This window comes from Colius striatus, chromosome 2 (genome assembly GCF_028858725.1).
Source record: "Colius striatus isolate bColStr4 chromosome 2, bColStr4.1.hap1, whole genome shotgun sequence".
Classification (NCBI taxonomy): Eukaryota; Metazoa; Chordata; class Aves; order Coliiformes; family Coliidae; genus Colius; species Colius striatus.
The window spans coordinates 45,162,950-45,181,070 of NC_084760.1; the positions used below are offsets into that span (position 1 = coordinate 45,162,950).

General features: G+C 38.7%; 1 protein-coding gene across 1 annotated transcript in view; it reads right to left on the bottom strand.

Moving 5' to 3' along the window:
- The window catches only part of MSRA (methionine sulfoxide reductase A), a 301,880-nt gene that overhangs the window by 186,176 nt on the left and 97,583 nt on the right, over positions 1 to 18,121 (bottom strand). The window contains exon 2 of the mRNA XM_061990033.1: positions 1,125 to 1,193. Coding sequence (XP_061846017.1) covers positions 1,125 to 1,193 — 69 coding nt within the window. The remainder of the gene's footprint in view (positions 1 to 1,124; positions 1,194 to 18,121) is intronic.

The window sequence follows — 18,121 nt, forward strand, 5'->3', positions numbered from 1 at the left end:
TCTTCTCCAAGCTAAAGTGTTCCAGCTCCCTCAGCCTTTCTTCATAAGGGAGATGTTCCACTCCATCATCTTGGTGGCCCTGCGCTGAACTGACTCCAGCAGCTCCCTGTCCTTCTTGAAGTGAGGGGCCCAGAACTGGACACAATATTCCAGATGTGATCTCAAGAGGGCAGAGTAGAGGTGGAGGACAACCTCTCTCAACCTACTGCCCACATCCCTTCTAATACACCCCAGGATGCCATTGGCCTTCTTGGCCACAAGGGCACACTGCTGGCTCATGGTCACCCTGCTGTCCACCAGGACCTCCAGGTCCCTTTCCCCTACACTGCTCTCTAACAGTTCATTTCCCAACCTGTACTCGTACATGGGGTTATTCTTTCCCAGATACAAGACTCTACATTTGTTGAATTTCATTAGATTTCTCCCTGTCCCAGCCTGTCCAGGCCTCATTGAATGGCAGCACATCCTTCTGGCATGTCAGTCATTTCTTCTTTAGAATTTCTCCAGAGAAACAGTTTCCAGTTTTACCAAACGGCTCAAAGAATGACATTTTCATAGAAAATAACACAGATACATTTAAATGAAACATATTCTCTTTTACACCTGGCCACTTTGCCAGCTCTGTTGGCAACCATTCCACATGGAATCTATGCAACTGTTCACAAAGTAAAGTACAATATAGTAGATTTTGTTTGGGGCACGTAAATGGTAACAACTCTGCAGGTCACAACTCTGTTGACTCTACAGTAGACACCAGCAGTTAGATTTTCTTACAGGACAAGGTCTGGAGAATCATGGATCACCTTCAGAATTTCATTTAAACTAGTGAATAAAGTTACAGGAATTAGCATATATAAAATGCTACAATTTTGAAACTTTTATGGAACAAAATAAGGGCTTAAATTTTCTGCTTGTGTAACTCAGAAAAAATACTTTTAACATACTTCTTTTGGGAAATGGACATCCCCCAAAATGATCAGTGGCTTTAGTTGATTGTAGTGATTAGAAAATGGCAATAGCAATCCAGATGCTAAAACTCTGAAGTAATAAGGCTGAAATCAAGAAATTTGGTATGCACTAACACTATACAGCTTAAAGGTTTTATTTTAAAATGGATGTCTTACCAAATACAGCCATCTGTGTTCCTTCTGGGAAAGGTTCTACCATTCTGTTTCCATTGACATGGTGTTTATCTAGAAAGGGTGAAAAATAAGGGTCAAAATGTAATAGAATAAAGCTTTATAAAATAAAAGGGAAGGAAGCTTTGCATAAAATCAACTGGTTTTTTTCTTACAGTTCCTTGGAAACCTAAGGTCTGATTTATGAAAGACAACCTGTACAATTCACTAACATCTGGAACTTCACACTCTCTGAGACTGTTTTTCAAAACATTGTCCATAAGTCCAAAGATACAAATGTTAGATGCATTTCAGTTTAGCAGTTAAGATAACTCAGCTGATACTAACATGACACACATACAGAGCAATATACAGTAGCAATCACTGACAAAGGTGGAGTACGCTTCAATGCAACCTCCTCTTGCAAGCTCAAAAGGGAAGGAAGTCACAATTCTCCTTTGCTGCTAGGACACGTTGAGGCTCAACCACAAGTTTTTCTCTGTGATCTGGCATGAACTTATCTGTATTTTCTGCACTAGGTGTGGTGGGTTGACCTTGACTGGCTGCCAGCTGCCCACTCAGCTGCTGTCTTGCTCTGTCTCATCAACAGGACAGGGGAAGAGAACAAGATAGAGAAGCTCGTAGGTCAGGTTAATATACTGGGAGCTCCCTTACCAACTACTATCACAGGTAGACCAGACTTGGCGTGGGGAAAATTAATTTATTGACGATCAAAATGTCTATGATTAGTGAGAAACAAAGTCAAATCAAAACATCTTCTCCCCACCTCCCTTTTTTCCCAACTCGACTTTACTTCATTCCTGACTCTGACCTTCAGGCTCACAGTGCTGTTTCTCACAATTTTTTCCTCACTCCTCCCTGCTATGCCATGTTTTGCCCGTTCTTACATCTATTTTGTCAGAGGCACTGCCAGCACAACTGACAGGCTCAGTTGTGTCCTGTGCTATTGATACCAGCAAAGCATACCAGAGAATTAACAGAGCAGCTGCTTCAACATAGCATAACAAAATAGCTAATTCAGTAAAACCTATCAAGAACGTAACTACCACAACATACTGAAGACCTTAAGTATAAGAGAGACCCAAGTCTTAATGGCCAGATGTACACACTATCCAAGAAATACATTCTGGTCTTGTGAAGTGTGACAAGTTACCAAGACACGAGTTATGTCCTGAGAAAATTCATGACCAAATGATGGTAAAAACATTCAGGGTATCTCCTCTCAAATAACCACCAGAGACTCCCAGAGACCCCTCTTCATTTATCTGAGCATGCATAACATATATTTCATATGTGTTAGGCATCCTAGAAATAGATGAGTGATTCTTGGAAATTACAGGAATATTCACTTTCTTTAGTGTATATGATGAGTGTTCCTTCGTCTCTGGGTGTGCATGATTGGCAGAGAGATCCCCCATGCACCCAGTGCCATAATAAACTAATGTCAGCTTTCTAAACTATCAAAGTTGGTTTGGAAAGTGATCATTCGTTATGGATTTCAGTAACAGTGGGGCAGTTCTGAGACAGCTGTAACCGACTGTGTCCTGTATAGGGCTGCCAAAACCTGGACATTTTCACCCATTGCAACCAGCAACTTGTTTGCTAAAATGAGTATTTATCCAACATGCTCTAATGCCACATCCATTCATGATAGACCATGGAGAGACTGGCCTTTACAGCAGTCACACTTTGGACTGTTTCAACACTATTAAATTACTGTCACCATTGGAAACCACTGTAACAGACCAAAAGTAACTCTTCTTCCCTGAAACAATGCTTAATCAAGAAGCGAAGAGACACACAAAATGCAAACCAAAATCCACAGTGCAGATGTCCTCAGTGACTTGGAGTCAGTATCCACAGCACCTTCCAGGTCACACCAGGTCTCCTTAATGGAGATATTTTTTACACTGGACTCTTCCTCTATGGTACAGACATATTTCTTCTGATTTTCTTAGAAAACATGAGGCCTGACACAAAATTAGCAAAACTACATCCATGGTTTTCATTGTAACTGGAAAGTTGGTCATATGAGGTTTATTTTACTTAAATGTTCCTTCTCTAGGCACTATGGATACCCGCTCTCAGGTGAAACACCATTTTTTCTAGAGAGCAGCTGGGCACTGGGAAATCTTCTGGTTTGTATAAGCAGTCAGATGAGCTACAGCTATCACAAACTGCAGCTTAAGACAAATTTATATATCCTTGCACATGTATACAGGAGGATATAAGACAGAATATCTATACAAAGCATTTGCATATAAGCCAAATAAAGACTGAAACTTTCAATTTTAAGGAACACAAAGCATACAGGAAAGTGCAATACTCTGGCATTGCTGATGCTCACAGGGATTCTTTCTATGAAATAAAGTAGTAGGAGACTGGCTTTACTACCTTTATGACAAGATGGCTCCCAGGGGTCAGAAACTACTCAGTTTCCAAACAAAATAATAAATTCTTCCCATCCCAATGTACTTTCCTTTGCATAAAGAAAATTCTGCTCCCTGTGATAATATAGGCTCATCACTATTGTATAATCAAGGTGTACATATTATTTGGAAGAGTTGTATTTACAACCTGGAAGAGAGCTCTCCACTCTCCAAATAAAGCAAATTATACCCAATACTTTTCACTGGCATCTTCACATTCATTTCTTAATCTCCTAAGATTCATTGTCAACTATGGTGGAAAGAAAGAAAATCACCTGAACTCAAAATACAGGTTTCTGTCTTTCCAGGGAGAAGGTCAGGAGATTTTCTCACTACATGCATTATTTTACTTCCTGTAGTACAGAACTTGGTGAAGAATAAAACAGGTGAAATTAATAACATAGGATTGCTTTGTAAACTTTCTGAAAACAATCTTTTTCATAGGCAGGGAGGTATAGCACAGTACTAGTCCCAGCTGGCATCAAACATTTATCAACACTCAATGAGAAGTGAAAAGCAGGGTTATGTGCAACTGAAGCAAGAAGAGGTGTCACAAACTCAATCATTTACATTTAGGAAGATTGAATGCCCTGTGCCACACAGCCAAGAAGAAGATTGTTGTGAAGTTCCAGAGTGGCAGTAATATGACCAGTGCCATGCGAAGTTTCAACCTTGTTAGCTACAGCATATGATCTACAGCCGTCTGAGACGAGCGAAGAGTCAGGAAAATTATGAAACATCACACAAGATCAAATAAACTAACCCTGCCCTGGTCCTGACAGCTGCCATCATGTAAAGAGTGAATGACATATGTGATGTATGAAGTAGTTATCATTTCAAACGACGAGACTTTCAATATATTAGAATTAAAATTAAACTTTTAGAGGTGAGATGGTATTCAATGAAAGTAATATCTTTAGAATTCTCAAGTTATCTTCCAGTGCCTTCATTCCTGTATTTCTGAGATCTTTGCCAGATAAAACAACTCATTTTCTTGTCGTTTGTACTTTGTTTTACTGTTTTTCCAGTATTCTCTGCCCAGATACACTAAATAGTAAAAAACAAACAAAATTTACATGGATGTCTGCAAAACAGGCACTCAATCTTAGGAAGAAAGTAACAATATGGAGTGTAAAGAGTCTCTCCACAAGTGCTCTATTTGAAAAACATTGCAGATTGGGGCTTTTTACTTAACAGTTTTTCTTGTGAAAACATAAGCTTTAATTCTCACCTACAAATTGGATTGAGTACTTACGGAAAACAGAAATACTTCGGCCCCATGTAATAAGATAAAAATTAGACAACATTCCCTGTAACTTGCCAAGAGGAAGAATAAATGATTGTTCCAAGGTCACCATCATTTCAGGGATAAGGGCTTACAATATGTAAGATAATAACTTCTGTCACAGAAATCTGGAAAGATTACCAGTGAACACAGTACTGGCTATTAGAATTTAACTTCAGCTCCTTAGTGATGAAAACATGTTTCACCCTGACATTCTGAATATTTGCAGGGTTAATTGAATCTAATGTTGTCAACTACGACAGCATTCAGTTCTTGGGCAAGTAGAACTGAGAGGACATGGATATCTTTATGTCATCTTGATCTTTGTGATCCTTACGGTTTCAATAGAAAGCCAATTGGTAAGGAACAAATTTTTATTTCTGTTTTAGTGATATTCAAGCTCTCAACATTTTCATGAACATAACTTCACAACCAAACAACTGGAAACCTTCTCTCCAGACTGTTAAATGCTGCTCCATCCTCAACTGCAAAAACTTTCTACTGTTTTTCAAACTAAGCCTGAAAGATATCTGCAACATACTTTGCTCCCTGCAGAACAGAACTAATATGTACTGAAAGCAACACATATCCTGGAGGTCTTGACATTCGACTTTAGCTTCAGGCAAAGTCTACTTTAGACAAGTGCAATGGCTGGCCTATTCTCCTTAGATTCTCTGGATTTTTATGGAAATAATCCTTCACAGATCCTCTGTATCTGTGAAACAGCATAATATATGAAAAGATGATTAAAAGTTGCTAAACAGGTCCTAAATATTTTCTTTGGCATTAGTCAGTCTTTGCAGTATATCACTCAATAGTTTCTAACACTGTCCATCAATTGCCCTTTGATAAAGATTCAAGTAAAGTTCTGTCCAAACATTGATGATGCTGTATCTGTAAAAGTAAACGATCAAAATAAACAAGTCTTATCTAGAAACTATTTGAGAGAGTGTTAATTAGCCTAGCTGAAATCACATTAGATCCCATCCTAGTAATTTACGAGCACAGACAATCAAATTCCAGTGCCTGGACCTGTTCTCTGGCACAGTTTAGTGATATACACTTCTTTTTTCTTCACAAGTCCACATATGTCAATGCTATCACATCTGTATTAGATGAATTTAACAAGGAAAGATGTTGAAATGAGAAAGCTTTATAATGTTTCCTTTAAATTCAGTCTGATTTAGATTTACTGCTCTGCTTTAATTCTGGAGGAAATTTAAAGTTCAGTTAAATAAAAACTCACTGCCACTAACTCAGATTCCTAATAAAGTCATCACCACAAAATTTATAGCACTTAGCACAATTAAACTTGCAATTATTAGAGGCTGAAGTTTGTGCTTCCTTCTTAAATATGTAAAATCAAAGTACTCATCTAAGGCAGAACATCCAGTCACTCACAGGAAAAGTCTTCTCTTACAGTAGTAGAGATGAAACGAAAATTAAACCAAGAATTACATCAACAGGGTAGAAAGCCTATACAAGTCATTTTGCATAACTGAACACATCTGAGAGATGTGGGATAAGATACCCACAGTTATTAATGAACACAAGTTCTCTATTTGTGGACCCAAATGAATCTGCTTAAAAAGATTTTGTTTTCAGACAATGCTGATCCAGCATTGAGTGAAAATCAGAAATTTTCTGGTTTCAAATATTCAGTCTCAAGCAATCATAGTGAAGATTTGAGAATCTTTAGTTGTTATTAGTAAGAGATTCATTTGTTCTTCATATTTCTCTTTGGATTTTTAAACCATTAGGGAATATTTAGACTACATATACAAACTTGTTTTATCAGGGCAGCCAGAAAGTTATTAGTTTTAAATGAAAACTGAGATTCTCACATAATCAAATTAATCCAGGAGTAGGGGTCATATTTATATACAAGGACTGTTAATTTTCCAGAGTAAGCACAGCCAGGAATTGAATTGAAAATAGCTGATTATCCAAGTACCATGAACCACCTCCATCTCCTACCAGCACAAACATGATGAGTATATGGGGAGAGGAGGAATAAGGGATAAGCAAGTAGTGATGGGGCAAAGGAGGAACTTCCTAAAAGAATTCAGCTGATGCCTAAATGACTCCTTTCTGTTTTGCCTCAGACTACTTTTCCCGCAGTTCCCATCACACCACCACGATGGAGGTGTTTTCTTCTCTGGCTACACATCCAGCTCTCGATGTAGTAGCTAGACCCATAAGAGGTTGGAAATTTCAGACAGATAACAAAAAAAAAGCAGGTCAAGAGATACAAGAATTTTGTAAAACAGTTACAAAAATAACTCAGTGGTTATGGTTTCCAAAAGTGGCACATAAGTCATAATGTATATCATAAGAGTTGCAAGATGGGCAGCAAAGAAACATAAAACCACTGCTCAGTGCTGGCTGTGCATGGTATGTGCATGTAATATTTGTTGCATTTGCCATATTCATTTTAAACAAAAGTTTGGAGGTAATAAAGGGGCATAAAACTTAGAGCCAGGCATGTGTGAAAGAATACTTTCATCTAAATAAAGAGATGTGGGGGGAAAAAAAAATCATTCAGCATTAAACAAGCAAGTTATTTACATGCCTCCTAAATTTTGGATGTGACGGGAGTATATCATCCACAGTCACAACTCCACCACTCTAAAGCAAAGTAATGAAAAGTAGAATGACAGACACCATTTGAAAACTCATAACATGGAGACAGACTGATGGCATTTCACTGTAACCTACAGCTGCTATGTTCTTTTCCTTAAAAATTCATTGAATGCACAAGTTTAATTTCGGTGTTGGAGTTCATACACTCCAGAAAGAACACAGTAAAATCAACGCTACAAGATGACACCAGATTGATTGCTCCTGTGATGGCTGAGGAAGTTTTACTACTTTAGGAGACGACAGAATTATCAGCAGTCTGAAAACTGATGTAACAACAAATCTAACCTGTAGCACAAGACAAGTGGAAGTGCTTTGTGAGAAGTAAGACATTCAGAAAAAGCTCCTTATGGTATGATTGGTAACATACTGCGAGAAACACGGGCTATCAGGCCTGATCATCCCCTACTGCTTTTTCATATAACACTTTTCACTGCTGTGCACCATCAATATACAGTACATAATTGAAGGCCAGTGGGTTTCTTCTCTGTCTTGTAAACAAGAAATTATCTAATTTTTACTTCCAGTGAAAAAATACAACATTCAGAAGAAAGTGGTCAGATTTGCGAGTACAGTGTTACCATTTAACATGTAATGAATAAAAGGCCTGTGTTATCAAAGGGAAGAAACCCTAAGCTAAAGAAGACTATGTGGTAAAAGTAAGGAATTCACTGCCTTTGAGTCAAAGTTCAACACAAGTGACACATGAGGACGCAGTTCAAAGGAAGCAAAACTAGCCTTTAATTACCAGTATTTTTCCAAACAAATATTTTCATTTTAATTTCACCAGTACATATCAACAGAGAATGAACTAGATATCTGTTGATTTTTTCAAACAGTCATATCCTTTACAGTACCCTTATAGAAGTCTACAGGCAGCACTGAATGCAACAGTGAACTAACTCAGAGTCTTAAGGGTTGGGAGGGACCTCAAAACATCATCTAGTCCAACCCCCCTGCCAGAGCAGGACCTCCTAGAGTAGGTTACACAAAATACAAACTTTCATTATGCTTCATGGTCTGTGGAATTAAAAGACAGTAACAAATGTGTCATTCACATTTCCAAGTATAAAAAGTACTCAATATTTTTAAAATAGAACTCCATTACAGTATACTTACATGTGATCTGATCAGAGTTTCATTGAACTTCATTCACTAGGCTTAGAAAACAGGAATTTGGCCTTTGTTGTACTTGTGCCTAGAATGAGGTACCTGAATAAATTGCCTGATTCTAAAAACAACCGGGTTTCCAGAATTTTGATTACTTCAGTTAAAGTCACAACTGGTCAGTCCTTTTGAAATACAGGTCATTCATTGATATACATAAACATAACACTTGAAGCCCGACTTTCTAAACCTAAGGTCTGGGGTTTTTTTCACTATAACTTATCCCTGTGAAATGATTTAACAGTAATTGTTAAATCTTTTTATTTTTGTCTTCTAAATTACTAAATATCTAGTAAACCTTTTAACAACTGATTCATCCAATTTGAAGTCAACCTGACTAAATTCTGGTTTGAAAGCCTAGCTGTCACAGAGCCAGAATCTTTCTTTTTTTGTCCTATCATTCTCAGTAGGTATGGCTGATAGTTTGATCAAAACAGTTATTTGGATTGCTCTGTCAGTTATTCTAGGATTAAGCTTGACAGTTCTTTCAGACAAAAGCATAAATGCAAAACTTTTCACCATCTACCTATTTCATTACCTGGAAGATATTTCCTTACCAAAAAAAAAAAGGTTTAGTTCTCTAATACAGCACCTGATGTGTATGCCCAGAAGAGTTATGCAAGTACTGTGTACCAAATTATGTCACATATTAGGATTTTATAAATTGTACAAAGACAAGATTGTTCCAGTCATTAATACTGAACCAGATTCTTGTTTCTTCAGACAAAGGGTAAGTCTTTCACCTTGTTTACATCTGTCCCCTCTACCAAGATCTCCTGGGTATCAGAAAATGATTTAGAGATGGTTTCACAATGATCTGGAAAGGGCAGAGGGGAAGAAGTCTGTCTATCAAAGAGAAAGCTTGTAGGCAATGCTGCTGAAGGAACAAGAATTACCTACTAAATCCCTCTATTTCCAACTTAAACTGTCTAAAACCACTCATTCATCCTTGTCCCTGAAGGTGGAGTCTCCTTTCATCATTTTGGGGATGTCAAAAAGCTATTAAATCGAAAAATCCATGAAAGTGTAGCTTCACCAGGGACACAGGAGAGGACTGGAGAGACACAACTGGGAGAGGACTGCTCTACTTTAGACCTCTGTGGAGCTAATAGTGGTATTAGATGTGTAATTTATGGCAGAATTTTCTCCATAAATTCTTCATAGCTGGTGATGAAATAGAGGCTCTTCTTTTTTTCAGGTCTAGTTCAATGAGCAGAACTGTCAGTTCTGCAAGAACCTGTACAATAAGAAAATCTAATGTCATATCAGATGAAACCTGAAGTGTTAAGTTTCAAATCACTTTGTCTCCCAAAGAGTATTTTCAGCACAGGGACATTGCTGCCTGAACCCAGCCACTTATGTTTCCAACTCTGACACGTCATTTTGGTTCTCAGCATGGCAGAGAGATGGCGTACATGATCTACTGGGTTTCTCTCACCTCTAATTTCTCTAGTTCCATCCTCCATTAGTCAGTAGAGATCAGCTGTCAACTCATTACCAATTAAAAAGAGAGGTCAGCTACGTATGATAATTCACTGCCTACAAGAATTTGTAGCATTGTGTTATTGTTCTCACATGGAGGTTCCCAATTATTATTAAAAACCATGGAAAGTATTAATTACATATTCTGTTGAAAAATAAATTACTTTGCTTATTAAAATAGGTCAGGGAAGGAAGAGTAGTAGCTGAAAACAGTTTTGAAATGTATTCTGGATATGATGTCTCACAATGTGACACACTGTATTCTGCTGCATCCATTCTATCAAACAGATTACTACCCAGAAACTGATTGATGCTACAAAATGTGATGCGTCCCAGCACAGTGTGTCAGATCAGACCCCAAAACACATGGACTTCTCAAAAAGCATAGGTTCTGTTTAATGAACAAAGGCAAGATCACTGCACACTGATTTTGTTCTGCCGTTCTTACTGGGAAATGTTCCAACAGGAATGACAGGAAAACAAGTTTTTGCAAATGAAAATGAATTCATTTCTTAGAAGCGGGCAGTGGAGATGCTGAGGAGGAGAAATGGTGATTTTGAAATTTCCAATCTACTGGGGTTTGCAGATTAGTGGCTGAACAGCTGTGTCTGTAGCTGTGTGACCGTGCTAATAGGAAGCAGTATGTCACGCAGCTAAGGACCACAGGGGAAGCGGCTGCGCAGCAGGAAGGGGTAGAGGGGCTGCAAGGTCAGAGGAGACTGTCTGTGCGATGGGAAAGAGAGGCTAGAGAAGCATGTGTGGGACAAGGGGAAAAGCTGTCTGCGAGGCTCTGCATAAGACTTTAGAGAGAGCAGATGGATTTACTGGATGTGGGATAGTGGGTATGTGGCAGCTGGGACAGAGGATGGTGGGGGGTGGGAGCAAACCATGAGGATCAGCAATATCTTTGGGGTATGACCAAAGCAAAGCATCTTAGAAACAGCAATAACAGACTTATTACTTTCAAGGACACAAAGTGATGTACAATTTTGTGACTTTCACACACAGAAAGCACATGAGACTTAGATAAAGTAGACTGGTCATGTTCTGACTGTACGCAACATGTGCTGCTCAATGTATTTTCTGATTCTGCAGGTCAGATGAATTTTGGGGTAGATACATTAAGGTTAACTTAAATATGCTTAACCTGGGATTCATGCCACTTGGCTTTATTCATTTACACCAGGTATCTGCATCTGAGAATTCAGCCTTGGATCCTTCTGTACTCTGTAAAGAATCAGGCATCTCTGTGGTGATTCATCTGACATACTTTGGATGTTTTCTTCAGGACAAAATGTATCATATTTTAAAATGTCAATTTCTGCACACTGATTATCAGCAAACTAGTGACAAACTCAGATGAATTCCACCTACATCACCTGCAATAACATCACTGAAATTTATGATCTATTCAGTGGGAGGATTATACGTAGCTGTACGTATTTTTTAAATATGGCCTTGAGAGCAACAGAGATTTTGGGTTATGAACCAGGACAAATAGTAAAATATATAATCAAAATATTAAAGGAAACAATAGCAGAGGGAAATTAAAATCCTACCTATGAGGTTTGGTAGAAGGTAGTCTGTCTCACAAGCTGTTTTGTTGCTGTGCTGTGTAATAGACCTCTAACCAATACAGAGTTCAGTCAGCTCTAACAAGTAACATATTAAAACCACATAGTAGTCAACTCTTGCAGTATTTTGGGGAATGCCACATCATCTCAATTTGCAAAAACATCACTCACGGAGTTGTGACATAACATGAAAATCTCAGTTTTCATTTTTAAAATCACACTTTTTAACCTGCCTGTTGGGAGACTAAAAATGGAGAACGCCTAGGTTCAAAACTTAAAAATTAAACAACAAAGACAAACATAATTTCTCCTTCTAAGAAGATGTGCAGTGTTTAAATGGTGAACAATTTATCTTACTAACACCTCTACTATATAGCTCCACTATCTACATGCACATAAAAATCTTCTGTTTAGGTTCTCATTATCTCCCACTTTGATTGCACGCTTTCCATGAGACTTGAGAAAGGTTATCTGGAGCACTGAAATTCCCCAATAATATTGCTGCAAATAACAGTGTTCTAGTCCATCAGTTTGACAATGTCACTCTCCTCTTCAAATTGCAGAACTCACTTGTCAACTTTCAAGGCCTTCCTGACTGACTACGCTGCTGCCCATCTTTCATGCACAAGCTGAATGTCATGTTCCACCTCTGATCACTCAAAGATGCCAGCCACCACTCTTCACATTTTCTAACAAGTTTCCTTATCATTTCTGTAGTAGTCACCCTCACAAAAGGGAGGAGATCCCCATAAACAAAACAGAGCTCCCTCCCTATCTCTTTCCTTAAGACTCCTCTCCTTTATGGAACCATAGAAGAAAAACCTGACACTATTTAGCCTGTTTGTATGCAATGTACAGTCAGGTTGTAAGGGTATTGACATATAGATATTTCAGTTGTCTGCCAGTTCTGTACCACCATGTGATAATCCAAATAAAAATAATTAAATAGTGTTGTTTTTACTGTGTGGGATGTAATGCATAGCTGTTGAATAATTTGGATTGATAATCACTCCTTCTGCAAAAGAATAGACCAATGTGTCATCATTTGAGAGAATACAGCAGCACACTCTCTTTTTTTGGCTCCCTGTAATGACCAGCAATTCATTGAATGGATAGAAAAATCCTTAAACCTGTAGCAGAGCGTGGTATTGAGTTATCCACATAACACCAACAATCCATGCCATCTCTACCACTACTGCTTTTCAGACAGTGCCAGTAGCATCTGGTTGTTAGTGCAGGAATTGAATTAAGCTGACAAAACATGATCTGACTTCATTTCAGAATTAGAGACAATGCCTATCATCACTCCACTTGAAACTCTTATCTTAACCAGCTTGGATAAGAATACTATTAGACAGGCTGGAAAACCCAGAGATACAAACAAAGGACGACGATAAACACAGTGTGGCCAAGTTGGAAGGAGATGTCCAGTGGGGTGTGGCAAGGAGGATTGTTAAACCTGGCTTTATTTAGCAGCTTTATTAATGATCTCAAAGAAAGAGTGAAAGTACATGAATAAAACATGCATTTGATACTCAATGGGGACTTCATGTGTACACCATAAAAGATGAAAACTAGCACAAAGCTCTAGGCAGAAATTCTGCAATGAAGCACAGAGAAATGTAAAGTAGCTCCAGGAATACCACTGTTTTATACAGAAGAAGAGCTTGCGCTCTTATCCTTCTTGAGATTATAATGGGGGAAAAAAAATGTTTATAAAGGACCACAGCATGAGAGAAGGACAGAACACTCAGAGGAGAAATAAAATCTTATAATGGCCAGACTCTAGAAACCCATGTGTCCTCAGCTTCTCTAACAGATACTATCCTGGAGATATAATCTGTTGGTAAACTTCCTGACACTGCTTGGCTCAACATCTCCTTGCTTGTGAATCAGCAATGTAAGTGCCAAATTCTAGGCTAGCCTATGCAAAGAAAAGCTAGATGTAGAAAACAGTGCAGAGCTAATGGCAAAGTCTCATTAATTGCTTTTAAGTCAGTTGCTTTTTTTATAATTTCCTTTACCCTGCTAATATTTACATAAATAACCTTCTAAATGTGACTTTTTATTTAGGATACTCATTTTCTGAGAACTCAGCCTGAGAGCAGTTAGATTTTGTGCCAAATGATACTCAGTATTTTAACATTGACACGCTGTTATCGATTTTTTGTGTCCATAGCTTCTCAAAATTAGACTCGGGATAGTTTTTGCTGGACATTCACGTAGATGTTCAAAGTGGGAAAAATCCCTTTGAAGCTAAATAGTAGAGTGGTGTGTTTTTTCAAGTCTTATTTACATATGGAGAGATAAAACTCAAACATTTTTTTCCTTCAGAGAGACTCATAGATAAACACTGGTTCTCCAATGTAGATTTCTTTGACTAATGTTACAAAACTTAAACATTTCACTAAAACTTGACATTCAAGTTGATGAGACCACTATACATGTAACTTCTTCATTTTTTTTTTCTGAAACACGATATGTAAGAGCTTGATCCAGGTGAGAATTCTCACCCAAAGCACCTGGACTAATATAGAGAAATATGCAGTATTGACCAATTCATCTGCTTTTAGGCATCCACATACAGAAGAGATAAATCTTATCCTACAGGGGACTATTTTTCACCAATTAATATTAAGCATTCTACAGTGGTCAGCTCAGATAAAAATATCTATGTTGAGTCAAATTCATTCCAACCAGACTGTTTTCATTCACTTAGAGAAGCAATATCAAAGAAAAGCCACATACTTTCTTCTGTCTGCTGGCTTATACTTGATTGTTCCTTGCACAAATGTCTTGCTTTGTACGAGCTTTGTATATGTCCTACATGAAATGGACAAAAGGAATTTTGAAGATGGAAGCCAGTGAAAAAACAGACTTACTGTCATTTTTGTATCTAAAAAAAATCTAACAGACACATGGTCTTGAAACTCATAACATCCCAGAAAGGTATTATTGTGCATGTTAAATTAGTAATGCAATGACAGGTGAAAGAACTTCACAATATCACTGTTAAAGCATGTCTTGATTCCCAGTCCCGTACACCAAAGAGTTTGTCTAGCTCCCTCTCCAGCTACTTGGAAAAGGGTGTTTATTGGGCTGATAAAACCCAATGGAGGGAATTCAATAGTCACTCTCTATTAATGAGTTAACATCACTCAGTCACCTACAATTTAATTTTTCTAAGGCCCTGAAATTTTAATTTGAGTAATACTTCTATTAATTACAATGTCTAATAACAATGTCTAATTCAGACATCTGTTAAAAGTATGTAATGTTAATTTATTGGAAAATCTCCAGCAGTGCTCAATTAAAATGTTCCCCAGTTAAGTTAATGCATATGATTTGTAATGAATAGCAAAATTAGATACTGTTAATAAAAATAATAGCAAATTAAAAGCAATAAAACCTTGACTTTAAGACTGACAAAATTAAAGATTCAGATTTTTTTATTGGGCAGTAGAGCAAGAGTTTTCTAAAATAAGATATTCTCACACCCTTTTGGGAGCCTGTCTTGTAGAGCATTGCTCTAAATTAGCACCCACAGGAAGTATTTGTTGCACAAAACACTGCAGAAAATAGTATTAATCCCTACTTATTGGATTTTTCTTGCTTTAATTTCAGTTTTCACTCACAAGATATTTTTCTCATTCCTTAAATATGCAGCCTTACTCAGAGGCCTATATTTGGCATGGTGGGTTTTGCTATTTTTAAATAATTATGCTGCTTTGCAGCATATCTGTAGCCTTGTGAATTAAACTGATAGGTGAAACAAACAGTGCTTTTCTTCATCTGAACATTGTCATCATATTATCATTTCTGTGCCTGCCCGCATGTCTCCACTATGCCGTTAATCTGTTTTTAAAAAGGGATCTACATGAAGCCATGGAAATGAGGTACAGCACAGTTTTAGTGAAGCATTACAATACACCACAGTCCCTTAAAGCACAACTGACATTTCTTTTTTCCTTGTGAAGATGTCAGTAGCTTTGAGCAAGAAGCAGCATGCAGCCTGTGATAGAGTATCTCTCTCGTACACATTCCCCCTTGATGGCAGATTATCTGCCTGGAGGTTGCATTAGGCTCCAGTCAGCTGTCAGTCAGCAGATGAGCAGGAACGGTCCAGTGCTTCTTTCCCCCCTCGCCCATCTGACAGTGATAAATGACCAGGCCTAATGCTCAGCTAAGCTTGACGGGTCCAGGCCTCCCCTTGCAATCTGTTTCAGACAAACATCAGCCTTTTTCTGGTAATATTCCCTGTCGGCACCACAAAGGCAGGATCAGGGAGTGCCAAGGTTAGGCCAAATGCTTTTCTTTTTCAAAAAAAAAAGAGAGAATTGTGATCTTACTACTCAAAGCTGCTCATAATATGATGGCAAAAATGCCTACAAGAATAGTGTTATAAATCACTGTATTGGGTTTGCATGGCAAGGTTTTGGAAGCAGAGGGGCTACAGGGGTGACTTCTGTGAGAAGCTGCCAAAGTTTCCTCTGTATCTGATGTAGCCAATGTCCGATGGCTCTCAGATGGACCCGCCGTTGAACAATGCCAAGCTCATCACTGATGGTGGTGGCACCTCTGGGAGAACAGATTTAAGAAGGGAGGAAAAAAACCTGCACAACTGCACCCAGAAAGAAGAGTGAGGATATGTGACAGTAATATCTCTGCAGACTCAAAGGTCAGTGAAGGAGGGAGATGGAGTGCTCCATACGCTGAAGCAGAGATACCCTGTGAGCTGTGGTACAGCCCATGGTGAGGCAGTTGTGCCCCTGAAGCCATGGAGGCCATGGCAGAGCAGAGACCCACCTGAGCCCGGGGAGGACCCCAAGCCAGAGCAGTTGGGTGGGAAGCCTACACTGGTGTAGGATCCTGGACGGACTTGTGGACCCATGGAGAGAGGAGCCCAGGCTGAAGCAGGTTTTTTGGCAGAACTTTTGACCCTGTGTGGCACCAAAACTGGAGCAGTTAATTCCTGAGGGACTGTTTCCCTATGGATGAGACCCACACTGGGGCATTCTGTGAAGAACTGCAGCCTGTGGGAAGGACCCACCTTGCAGAAGTTTGTGGAGCACTGTCTCCCGTGAGAGGAACCTCACACTGTAGCAGTAGGAAGTGTGAGCAGTGCCTCCCCTGAGATGAAGTAGCAGCAAAGTCAATATGTAATTAACTGATTGTAACTCCCCATTCCCTGCCCCACTGCACCACTTGGGAGGAGGAGGTAGAGAAATCAGGAGTGAAGTTGAGCCCAGGAAAAAGGGAGGAGCAGGGGAAAGGTGACTTAGAAATTTATTTCTTATTTCTCATTACCCTTCTCTGTTCTGATTGGTAATAACTAATTTCCCCAAGTTGAGTCTGTTTTGCCCATTACAATAATCGCTGTCTCTCCATCCTTATCTCAACACACAAGCCTTTCATTATATTTTCTGTCTCCTGTCCCAGTGTGGAGGGGATTGACAGAGCAACTTTGGTGGGCACTTGGCATCAACCCACCACATTCACTAGAATGCACCCAGGCCTTTGTTAATTGTCTTCTTGAAAGGATGGATGTGTCTCACTCAAAGCTTCAGAAATGCACCTCAGCCTTAAATATAGTTTACTAAGGTGCTTATCCTCTTTGTGAGACAACATCATATTGCTTCTTTTATTGCATCTGGAATGGATGGAAAAGATTCTAAAAAAGAAAATGTTTAAAGCAAAATGATAAGTAGTGATGCCAATTATAAAAACTTAATCCTGAACAGCTACTGCAGTTTAAGGATGATACTCTATTTCTAACTGGCTATATATGCATCAAAAAATATTTCATACTATACAAATTATACATTTTTTCACGTTTATCTAAAGTCAAATAAATTGCTCCAGGATTCTAGGCTCAGACTATGTTTCATTATTGCAGCTGGTGATCATCAACACCAAACTAGCCACTAATCACTATGAAGCCATCTCCACAAGACCCATCATGAGTAGGTGCCTCACAGTAAACTTCCAGTTCATATTTTGTACCTTCCAAAGAGCATAAGCGATTGAGGGTGAGATGCAAGAGGTCTGGACATGAACAGCGATGCATTTGGCTGTTCAGAAAACCCAAGCATAAGGCACAGAGCCCTCACAGGGTGACATGTTTAGGCACTGAAATGTTTGTATCTTTGTTGCAGCCTTGCTTGCCATCTACCCGGCATCATAATGTTAGTTTCACCACATCATTAAGCATCTTCTGTGAAACCTGGTCTCTTAGAGACCAAAGTTTCATGTTTAAGATGCCTTCAACTATTCCTAGAAGAGTGTCATTGAAAAGCTACACATAGGCTAAGAACTGGACTTAAATCCTCACGAAGCATTAGGTAAGAGCATCTAATATGAGATCTTACATTAGATACTTGCACAAATAAAATTGTCTAGTGATTG